Below are 12,418 nucleotides of genomic sequence, written 5' to 3'. Positions count from 1 at the left end.
TTCTGTTCAGGTCATGATCCCGGGGTCCTGGAATCGAGTCCAGCATGGGGCTCCCTGTTCAGCAAGAAGCCTGCTTCTCCCTCTCCCACTCACCCTGCTTGTGTTCCCTCTCTGTCAAATAAATAAATAAAATCATACGTATATATATATACCTAGATTTAAAAACAAGGAAAATATTGAACCTACAGAGTGATTTTTCCTTCATTCTTCTCCAGTACCTTCCTAGACCTTTACCATGCCTTCTACTCATCTCTCACTGTGGAGGTTAAAAAAGAAAAAGAAATGCAAGGATTGGACCCAAGAACCCCTAATATACATACTTGTATATGTATGTATGTATCACATGTATGTAAACATATTTTAAAGTAAGCTGAAGTCTACATGAACCACAGCACACTGAAAACACAATCACAGTAATTGTATTAAATTTAGTATATTTTAAATACTGACCTATGATCGATGGGCAGACTAAACTGTTTGTCTCATGGTAACTTCATTGGGTCCCTTCCCACCCATCCTCACATCTCAAACTAAATAGCTCTTTCTCATGGGGCCTTCCCTAAAATCAAACCGAGCTTAAGAGCCTTCTGTTACTCTGTGACTCTTTAATACAGCTTTTACTTTGTCGTGTCAATGTTTTATGTGTTTCTTCATTTTCTTTCTATTTTCCCCAGCATCTGTAAGCTTCATTAGGGTGGGAACCATGATGACTTTACTTACCATGCTGATTTATCATAGTGCCTGGAACATAATATCTGCTCAAATATCATCTGTAGAAAAAAAAAAAAAAGATTGTAAGTCATTTGCATGTGATAATCAACATCGGTGTTACACTGCCAGACCAAGTTTCAAATGCATTTTTTTCTTTGTGCTAATTGATAAGTATCTGGATGGTATAGACATTCATAGTATTCCTTGATGCTGTGTACGGGTAAGCCTTCATCACCAAATACAGACTGCCTGGATTTGAATTCTGGCGCTGCCACTTACCAGCTGGTTAACTATGAGCGAGTCACTTGACTTCTCTTATCTCATTTGTGAAATAGGACATTAATAACACCTGTCTCTTACGTTTATGAGACTAAATGAGCTAACACTTGTTCTTATGTAAGTGATGGAAATACATGATAAATGAGCCAAGTCTCTACAGCAGCATACAGTGTTCATAAACAAGCAACAAATGTGTAATAAATGTATAATGTGTTTTAGATAAATTTATAATACATGTATTATATATGTAGTACGTATGCATTTATCCGTCCAACCAACCTTTCCCCTCGCTAGATGGACTTGCCAGCTTCAAAAGTTTCCTGAAGTCTGAATTCAGTGAGGAGAACCTTGAGTTCTGGCTTGCCTGCGAGGACTACAAGAAGATCAAGTCCCCTGCCAAGATGGCTGAGAAGGCAAAGAAAATTTATGAAGAATTCATCCAAACTGAGGCTCCTAAAGAGGTAGGTCTTGATGGGTAGGTGGGCGAGTGCAGCCACTGTTCTCTGAGCTGGGCAGCAGAGAGGACGGAAACCATGCTTCTGGCGCGTCGTGAGCAGTCAGTAAACACCTGTGAGGGGAATGGACCCCGATCCCAGGTCTCCCTCCATGTGTGACTTCAGACGGGTCCCTAATTAAAGTCCTCCCATCCTCAGTCTCCTTTGCTGGAAACATCTCACATACATGCATGTTTGTGTACCTAGAGCATGTTTAAAATGGAGCTGTCATGACTTTAAAAATTCTCCAAGTCTTGTATTTTGACTGAAAGATTTACCAGTTCATGTTGATGAGTCACAGATGGACCCATATAATACACAGGCACAGGCAAGTAGCAATCTTGATTTCCTCTCTCTGAATATTCACCTCGGGCTTTTCACAGCAGGAACTGGTGGAGAAGCACAGTGGCAAGAACCAGAACTAAGATTTTGAAAAGAGAAACGGCCACACATGGTTCAATATGCAGATGATTCGTACGTTGCAAATTGTCACTTGATCATATCTAAAAGTAATGCAAGAATATGTTCCTGGCTCAGTGAACAGAGACATGTTTATCGGAATGATTCATTAGAGGAGGCCTCTGTGCGTAAAAGCAACAGATAAATCGCAGTTATTAGCTGCTGGATACAATGTGTTGGAGTTTTAAAAACATCCCTTCTTTTTTTCTTTAAGACTTATTTATTTATTTGAGAGACATAGAGAGAGAGAGAGGCAGAGGGAGAGGGAGAGAGGACCTTAAGCAGACTCCCCACTGAGTGTGGAGCCTGACCTTGGGCTCCACCTCATGACCCTGACATCACGACCTGAGCCAAAACCAAGAGTTGGTTGATGAACCAGCTGAGCCACCCAAGTGCCCCAAGACATCCCTTCTTTTAAACATTAAGATTAGGAAAGAGCTTTATACTTCTTTGATATTCAATCATTCTGAGTTGTATTGCCTACCTAGCTCAGTCTATACTCGGTGTAAGAGAAGGAAGAAGCATTGCTTTAGTGTGGCAGGAAGAATAACAGAGTGGGAACAGAGAGATGTACATCACGGCCTGTCCTTCCTGAGCATGAGTGAGCGTGCAGCTTGACCTCATGGGGCTTGGAGTCTTCACGTGCAGAGGCAGGCCCCAGATGTCAGCCCTGAGGCTGCTCTGTATCATCTTGCTCCGTCCCTACAGGGAGCACTCCAGTCCCTCTCACCATGGAGAGTCTCACCACACTCGCAACTCCTCCATCCTAGACCTTGGAGCACGGCTCATGCCCATTCTGGCCTGGCACTCCCCCATCGGGCTTCTGTCCCTGACTCTGCCTCACCAACATCCTCTGAGTCCAGATGGTTTTTCTCAGCATGAAGGACCTCTAGCAGCCCAGGAGAGACCCAGAATGTTCTCCAGTGTTCCGATTCAGAACCACGGGCCGGCTTGGTCGGTGGCTTTGTCTTCTACAGCCAGATAGCTTAAGGGTCCTTAAAGTACATGAAATGATAAACAGTGATTCTCTCAAATCACAGTCAGGCACACCCATGCAGGCTGTACACTGCACAACTCCAGGGGACCATTTACAGGGACCCTAATATGAACGGTGTCCCCAGGACTTGTGTGATGTGTTGACACTGCACTCAGGACATAGAAGCCACAGCGCCTTCCAACACTGCAGTCTACTGGTTAAAAGCCACATTGCTAAGCTTTTGAGTCCTCTCTCTACCACTGCCGACCTTGAGAAAATAGCTTAACATTCTGCTCCTCACTTGTAAGATGGAAATGTCAGGATCCGCCTCCGAGCTGAGAGGTTAAATGGGTTCACGGGCACAGAGCCTGTTAAAATAACGTTCCCAGCAAGGAGCCTGCACCGACGAAGCGCTCAATAAACATTAGCTGCTATTCTTGCTGTTATTCTGTCAAAAGCAGCGTTTCCTGGTTTGTTTCAGGAAAGACCAATCCTTGCTCCTCCAGAGCCGTGCCAAGGTCCCAGGTCCTGGCCAGCACTCTTTTCTCCTCTTCGCTCTCTCCACCAGGCGTGAAACCTGGTGGGAAGGAAGGAAGGTTGGGGGACTAGGCGTTAGGACATCTGGATTTGAATTCTGAGTCTTGGATGCAATTTACACCTCTTAGCTCGGTGACCTTGAGAAAGTCACTGAAGCCGTGTGTGTGTGTGTGTGTGTGTGTGTGTGTACATATATATGTATATATGTATTTGTGTGTATATATATATATCTCCATTTGTAGGATTCTCATGAGGATTCGATGCAGTGTGCACATACTCGCTGCTGGTGGAGGGTCTGACACCCGGCGGGTGTCTAACACTGCTTGGGTCTCCATCTGATTCCTGCATGTATGGGAGCATCACTTTCCTTACCCCATTGCCTCTAAAACAGAAATGACCTTTCTCACTTTTTGTGACCCTCTGCCCTTCATGGGTTTTACGGGTGACAAATTCCACTTCCCTCCCCACCTGTCATCGAATCCTGCAACCTGAGTGGACTCGTGACCCTGTTTCCTGGCCCACAGGTGAATATTGATCACTTCACAAAGGACATCACCATGAAGAACCTGGTGGAACCTTCCCTGAGCAGCTTTGATGTGGCCCAGAAGAGAATCTATGCCCTGATGGAAAAGGATTCACTGCCTCGCTTTGTGCGCTCTGAGTTTTACCAGGAATTAATCAAGTAGTAATTCAGTCGGGCTGTGAGACTCACCCCGTGAGTTACTTCCTCCTTAATACCCTGCGTTTTCGGCGGCCTGCATACCTTCCCACAGCGGCTTCATTCAAAGATACCCAAACAGGGAAAACCCCAGGGAGCGCTGCCTACTCTTTCTGTGCACTTTGCTTTGGATGTTTATCTGTCCTCTGAATGCCTTCCTTTCTTGGGGTCTTCTTCCTGTCTCGTTCTTAATTAAGTTCTACTCAGTGTGTTCTTGTCAAAGCTAATCAGAATTGCAGAAACGTTTTGCTAAAGGCATGCAAATATAAGACAAGAATATGATATCGTTGAATGTAGGTCCATTTGTTTTGGGTAACGAATTCTCCATCTAAACTGGTCTGAGAAGAATGTGGATGTAGAAGGACCAATTTCAAGTGAGATTAATTGATCTCATTTGTTGTTTTAATTCTGACCCAGGGGCAACCACTCCTGTATTTCTGATTTCAGTTAGTAAAAGGTGAAATGAATTTTATGAAGCAGCCATTATTTGATTTTTTTAAGCAAATACATTATGTAAAATATCAATTTTCCCTTTAGAGGGTCTTTGTGTTGGCTGGAGGTCACTAACAAGAGATATAACCATGAATGATTCAAAATCAATCTGAACACAATCCATATTGATTCTTTCCTTATATCTCTCTCATACTCCCCCGCCACCCGGTTACCATATTCTGTATTAAATCAATGACCTGGCAGCAGAATATTTAATAAATGTATATATGCCTTTAGTATTTAGGACCAGTGTTTCAACTTTCAAATTATTTTAAATCCATGTGAGTATAAAATTCCAAAATTTTCAACTCCAGTCATGTCAAATAAAACAGATGCTGTCCAGCACAGTGTCCCTTACCTCAATATCAGGAGAGCTATACGCTAAGATGGAAAAATTCTGTCAAGCCTAAAATGGTTATTACCCTATGATGCCATCTGTTTGTTTAGAAAATGATGATTTTCTTCAAAATACCAAATTATCTTTATAATTTGACTATATATGAAGGCTTTCTAAGTAAGACAGAGTTTCAAAGGACCCTGCATTTTGTGAAATAATGTAACTTTTTTTTTTTTTTAGCATCCCATCTTGCCTCCCTACTCTGTTCCCTCCATTAGCAGATCGTATTTATCCTGAAAGTGCACAGTTATGCCCCAATGTACCTTGCACGCAGCTGACTGATAGGCCGTGGTATTTTTTTAGTAGTTTTTACCTTTTAATTCTGTCTTTCATTATTGTTAAGGCTTGCTAGATCTTTTTTATTATCTTTAGTAGATTTGATTAAGTAGTGATTTGCATCATTTAGTAATAAAGAGAAGCAAGCTAACCGTGTACGAGGCTAACCAAGATGAGGACGTTGAGTTAATTTTGAAAGAAAGTAGCCGTGAAAGGATGAATAAAGTTCTGAAATTTTGAAGGAGAAGATCACATTGTTTAGTCTTGTATTTCCTCCTTTCACATTCTTTTCTTCTCCACACACTCATGATTTTCCATGTTTATGGCCCATTTATTCAATTGTTTCCTAAGAATACTGAAAGCGAAGCAATCATGTTACTGTAGTCTCCAGGTGAACTATGGTTGTGTTGGCTGGCTCTTCTCTGTGTTTGCTCTTTGGAAGGATAGCATGCCCTTCTCAGTATTTGCCATTTCACATTCTGAGAGTGGGTTGGAGTGAGTGGGTCCACTGCCAACAGTTGCCAGTGTGGTAAGAGTCCATTCATAGTTGGAAACATTGCTCACTTCAGAGATACTTGTCACCAAGCAGTCAACAGCTAGTCCAGATCAACACTGTGAGCATCCCTGCCTACGTTTGAGTAGAAGTGACACACAACTCAGGGCAGAACTTCCTGGCACCACCTTGCTCAGCATCTGTCTACACTGTCCAAATTGGTATCAAATCTCCAGCCCTTTATTTTCTCATGCAGCTAGAAATGTTAAGAACCCAAGGATCTAGGTGAATTATTGTTCTTGGATGCCAAAGCATTTTTAAGCAGAATGTTAATTGAATTGAAAATTCAAAAACTTTTTATTCACATGATTTCAAAGAGGCACATGTTTGAAAATACCCAGAAAATGTACTAGATATTACAAAACTCACCCAGCTGGTTGACGTTACACAGACCCAGATCAACTGTATTCACCAACTGACTACACACCCTATGTCAGTGGGTAGGACTTGTGAGTGGAGGGTAAGGAGGGCCTTCCCCTTTTCATAGGCTGAACTCAGGAGGCAAAGGGCAGGAAAAGCACCACCACAAGGACAGACAGGGAAGGAAAAAGAAGAATGAATGCTTTCCAGTCAAACGATGGCATGTAATATATGTATTGGTATATGTGATTTTACATTTATAGTTTACACACACATTAGAAACTATTCTAACACATGAAGTGATAAAATTGAAAGAAATACAAGTATGACAGCCTAAAACAAGACAGCAATCATATCAAAATTGCCCCAAAAAAGTTCTTTCTAATCTTTTTAAGGTGCTGTTAAACTTAGGAAAAAGATGGGGGGTGGAGGAAACTGTCTTACTGGAAGTTTCCGTGGTAACACAAAGAAAATAACATTCTTTTAGTTCTGGGAAATTAGAGAAACTGGGATGGTCTTTCCAGGAAGAAAAAGAAATGTGTAACATCTCTGTATCACTCCCTCTCCCTCCCCACTTCCCTCCCCACTTTCTCTTGAGTAAATTGCTGGGAAAGCAAGAAACTGTATGCAAGAGTCCTGTTGTGCTTGGTGCCCTTGTTTTCCTCCCTCGTGGAAATGGAACTACAGTCGTAAGTGATCTGGGGTGTAGAGAGGTAGTGGAGCCAAACTGTGGTCAATGGGAAGAGGAGTACACGCTTCTCACTCTTGAAGGAAACCCAAGATGAGGCCGGGGAGTGGCCCACAACCTAAGGTTTTCCGCCTGGGTTTGATACAGTTTGGGGTTGACGTCAGTTTAGGGTCCAAATCGGACCGGAGGAAAGAGTTAGACTATTGATTCTAATGGAAATTAAGAGGCTGTGTTTATCTACTAAAGCAGGGCTGGCTCACGTGAACAACATACACACACACACACACACACACACACACACACACGTTCTCCCAGACAGACCTTCTGAGATGGAGAACTGAGGCCTTTCAGTTCCTTTGCTTTCACATCAGTAACATCAAATAGATGGAAACATTTTGCTCCCCATGCCCTGCAAACTCTAATTATCGTATAAATTATACTATCAGTAGAGTTAGTTCAATGTTTCGTGCATAATGAGAAAAACTTGGTGAAAGAAATTGCTTTTATTTTTACACTCTATAAATCTGTGGATTTTCTTGGTTGATGGGTTCTCTCTCTAGACTCTGTTTCAGCAGGATGGGGTTATTAGTTCTCTCCCAAAGAGTAATAGCTGTTTGGAAGTTTCAGTAAAAACTCGACCATCACCAAATCAACGGATACCCTCAGAAGCATCCCCTGCCAGGGCTTTGTCGAATTTATCTGTCCCATCACAGGTTTGATCATGAAAATTATTTAAAAGACTATCTGTATTTTAGCAGCCCATTCTCCCTGTTTGCTGGGACTTAGCAACTTTGGGAGGTAAAGGCTCCGGGGAAGAAAGGGAAGAGAGGACAGAAGGATAGTGGTGAAGAGGGGAGTGCCCACACCTAAGAAGTTAATCCATTTACTAGGAAACATTTAAGAATAGCTCCCTTTGACTGAAAATCAAACCACTTTTTGCTGTCATCACTAGGATTTACAAACAAGGCATTCTTGAGTCACAATGCAGCTAGATGAGGAAATTTCATTTTCAAATCCTAGAGAGTCTTGATTAGAAGGAAAAATAGACGTAGAGGATCGGCTTTCCCCACTTAGGTCACCTGAGCCGGGGGAACAGAGAGTGGAGAACTGAGTTTCCAACCGTCTAAACCCAAGAGCCAGGGAACTCTGTGTAGGTTCTGGACGTGAGGTCCTCATGCATCTCAGTATATCCTGACTGACTTGTCATTAGACCTCTCTGGTTTCCGGTCTCCATTCTATTGGATAAACATGTACATGACACTTGGGAGGAGCCTCTTCAGGTAGCAATTTGCAGCTGTTGCTTGGTTCAACATACTTTTCCCCAAACAGGGCATGTGGCAGTCCAGAGCAATTGATAGCCAAGGACAGTCCTCCCTCAGTATCAGTGAACGATGGTACAACTGAAAAGATCAGCTCTTCCAACTGAGGAGAAATTTGCAGCTTTGGAAACTCAGAGCAGAGAGTGAAGGGGAAAAAAAATGTCTTGGGAATATTATCCTCACCTCACAGTTTAATAATAGTTTTCTTATCTTATTTTTCTAGTAGAGAAGCTACACATCAAGCTTATTCAAATCCAGTTTAAGAAGCCTCTTGCAAGTTACTTGTTTTCTCACTTGAGGTATTTTCCCTCCCCACCTCACCCCTATACTCCCCTTTCTCTCTTCCCCCTGCAAGAGGAAACATTTAAAATAGCAGAGTCTACGCATAGTCACGTCATAATGGAGATATTAAAAGCATTTAACTTCCTGTCTAGGAAAATGTATAGGCTAAGGCATAGGCAAAACAGCGGGAAATGCTGAGAAATTTTCCAACGGAGAGAAGTAATCTGGATCATTTTTTGCTAAAAGTTCTTTTTGTGTTATATAGTATCAGGATTTGGGAAAACTAATTTCTTTTTTTCTAAATGCTGGAACCCACATCTTCAGGAGACACATACCAGAGACAGGAGTAGTAATGAAAGGTTGAAAATCCATCTATCAGCATTTATCCTGTAAGTTTTTCATTTACAAACAATTGTATTTATCTTCTGATTTTGTAGTCAATATGTTGTGTACTGTGTGACTCATACTTCTTGGTAAATAAAGCACCAAACATGTATCTGTAACCATGATCACATATATTGTATTAAATATATATCTGTCTAACAATCTCTGTGAGTCCTTCTTCACTCCTGAACGTGCTTGATATGAAACTATGCCTAAGATAGGCTTTTTTGCTCACTGTGCTCCTTACACCACATGAGCCCTGGATCAATTGGGATGATCCTTATCCTAATAAGCATCAATTACAATATCCCCCGACAGCAAAACTCAGAAAGGGAGACACAGAGTGCCCCAGACTCTCACACTCTGTTGACTACTTCCTCTTGGATTCGAATGGCAACTTACTGACCTCACTGTTTGCTGTTAGAGCTAAACACATTGTATCATTTGGATCCTGCAATAGTGAGTATAGTCATTCCTTTCTCCCCTTGCACTGGTGAAAGAGCTGAAATCCTGGTGCTTTTTCAAGCAGCTCACGTCTATGACCTTAGATTTGATGCTCAGAGAGTTTAGGTGATGGGCTGAAATTATCTAACTAGGGCTGGGACTGGGGGTTAGGGAAACTTTGTGTACAAAAAGGAGCCTAAATGGGAGCAGATTTGCAGGGAGAAACAATAACGAGAAACGCGTGGAAGAGAGAAATTGAAGATAATGTCTGTCCTGGTCTCTGACAGTTCATTAGATCTCATTCCAAGTCACTATGAAGCCTAACTATATTTGATGTAGATACAGTCGTCCTAAATCATTTCATTGCTACCTATTCACCTCTATTCTCCTCCATATCTTGGATGAGGGGTGCCTAGTGGCTCAGTCGGTTGAGCATCCAACTCTTGATCTCAGCTCAGGTCTTGATATCAAGGTTAAGAGTTCAAGGTCCACGACGGGCTCCATGCCTACTGAAAAACAAAACAAAACAAAAACCCTATATATCTATATCTATATCTATATCTATATCTATATCTATATCTATATCTATATCTTGGATGAGTTTCTGAGAGTTTCCATTCAAGAAGTACATGGAACGCACTGGATCCTGGCCAAAGAGCCAAGTGGCACCTGGAGACCTTGCAGGATTGGAGATTTATTTTACACTGACAGGCTCAGAGGAGAGTGATCTCTCAAGGTCTGAGCTCTGAACGCAAACAAAGGGGGTAGTTTATACACTTTTACGTCTGTATCTGTGTCACTCTTGAAGCTGTGGCGGGTGGGGCTAGGAGAAAACCTGGAATGGCCCTAGGACCAGGACTGGGATTCCCCAGCTAGATTGGCTGGCCACCTCAGAACACAGATTTTCCTTATCAGAAGTATTACTAGATCGAAGATCATTGGTACTTTTGTCTTCCCCATGGAGAATTGATGTTCTCAAGATCACTACAAATTGGTGGCAGAACAGAGTGCCCTCTCAGACACATGTTTGTTCCACTAGACCAAAGGAGCCACACGTGATTCCTCAAAGCATTAAGATTACTCCTTCTAACTTGAGTAAAACAGGCTACACCAACACCGCCCAAGCGGGGGTCCATGCTATCATCTGTCAATGATGTAAGCCAAGTTCCAAGCCATATGATCTCCAAGGCACATTTTGCTAATTTTGCATTTTCTAAATCAACAGTATCTGGAAAAATTAATTTGCTCATAAAACACTTTCCACATACCTTAACTTTTCAGATGGCTTCCCAGTGCCTCGGTGCATTTTTCATTTGAATTAGTCTCATCTGGAAAATTCCTGGTCCAGTTTCCATGCTTTTCTACTTTTGGGTCAAATTCTACCCTCTCCATGTTTTCACTTGTTAAAGTGAATGAAAATTTGATTAGAAAGCAAAGCCTATGAGGAAGCAATCATTGCTCAGTCTTTGGCAGCAAAGGGTTCACGGCCAGACTGCCAGGTCTCTTTCTATTTCCAAATGACTTTCACATGGAAGAAGACTGAGCTTGAGGCAGGCAGACGAGGATGGGCATGCCTTCCTACAGGGGAATTTGGAAGTCTTAGCTACGTCTTGAAGATCTGGTGCCTTGTAACCACCACTAGAAGAAACTGTCTGGGACATGTGGCCTGGAGATCCCTGCCTTGCACTGTCCTGCCAAATGCCCAAGACCTCTGTGCTTCCAAGCAGAGTTCTTGGGAAACAGAAGACTTAAGGAAGACTTGGAGCCCAGAGGCTTTAGTGAATAAGGGTAAATGGACCTTGATGTCCCTTTATTTCCTTTAACTGAATATTTATTTTGGCTGCTTTTTATTTTTTTAATATTTTCACTGTTTTTCGTTTAGTAATTAAAGCCATAACTTTCATTTTTCTAAATATTTTATTTATCTGCGAGAGAGAGTGCACAAGCAGTGGGGGAGGGGTTAAGGGAGAGGGAGAAGCAGGCTCCCCACTGAGCAGGGAGCTCAATGACAGGGTACTCAATCCCAGGACCCTGGGATCATGACCCGAGCCGAAGGCAAACGCTTAACCAACTGACCCACCCAGGTGCCCCTAAAAACATAACTTTTATGTCTTCTTGAGTTTCTCCAACAATTGTACTGACAAGGAGCAGAGAAGTGATACAGGAAGAATCCAGATTCAGAAAATGTCAGCTCTGGAACAGACATGACAAATGTCCCGCACGCAGGATGAGAGTGCGGTCTTCCTCTGTCCATGAAAATTTTCTTCAGCAGAGATGCCAGCAATTGGGGTCAACCCTTAAAAGCAGAGGGGGCACTCTTGTCCGGCCGGGGAGGTGAACCAGGTTGCCCTGGGGCATCAGTCCAGCTGTCACACACAAAAAACCACCCTGCCATCCTAAGAAATTATTCTTCCCAATCTTCATTTTAAAGATGAGGAAACTGCGACCCATAGATGTGAAATGGTTTTTCCGAAACTACACATCTGGATAAATAGCATGACTCACTGATGAACTGATTTCCAATCTGGGGTATTTTTCCTATGGAACAAAGGTCATGGTATGCCTTTCTCACAGATCTACAACCCTGAGTGTTCTCAAAGCTGATATCAACGAACTGTAAGATGCCAGAGAAATGGTGGGGCTTTTCTGGCCCAGAAAAGCTGTGCTTCCCAAAAATATATGTCTCTCCTCTATCTCTATAAGAATTTCCTCAATCAAATGTCCTTTTGGGCTAACAAAGCGCTCCTTTAAAAGTAAAATATCCTGTTAGAAAGTTATCAGTTACCCTATGCTAATGTGAGTAAATCCAATAGGATGATACACATCCCTTATTTCTCAAAACCTTCCTGAAGACAGCCGGAGGGAAAGGGTATTTTGATTGAGGGGAAGACAGTTTTGGTTGAGGAAGAGAGGTCCATCTTTTATAATCTTATTTTCTGAAATCTGGTCATTCCTCTATGGTCTGCATGGCCCCATTCCCTGACACACCAGGTAATAAGTAAAGATTGATGGACACAGAATGGTCTTAGACTATGATATTCTGGCAACT

The 12,418-nt window shown here is 42.3% G+C and overlaps 1 protein-coding gene across 1 annotated transcript in view; it reads left to right on the top strand.

Moving 5' to 3' along the window:
- Window positions 1-9,082, top strand: part of RGS5 (regulator of G protein signaling 5) — a 49,458-nt gene extending 40,376 nt beyond the window's left edge. Inside the window, exons 4-5 of the mRNA XM_080824699.1 lie at window positions 1,285-1,451; window positions 3,981-9,082. Of these exons, the coding sequence (XP_080680825.1) occupies window positions 1,285-1,451; window positions 3,981-4,142 (329 nt within the window). The 3' untranslated portion in view covers window positions 4,143-9,082. The remainder of the gene's footprint in view (window positions 1-1,284; window positions 1,452-3,980) is intronic.
- The last annotated feature ends 3,336 nt before the right edge of the window (window positions 9,083-12,418 follow it).

This window comes from Martes martes (genome assembly GCF_963455335.1).
Source record: "Martes martes genome assembly, chromosome: 15".
In the NCBI taxonomy this organism is placed as follows: Eukaryota; Metazoa; Chordata; class Mammalia; order Carnivora; family Mustelidae; genus Martes; species Martes martes.
This window is presented reverse-complemented; position numbering and strand designations above follow the sequence as displayed.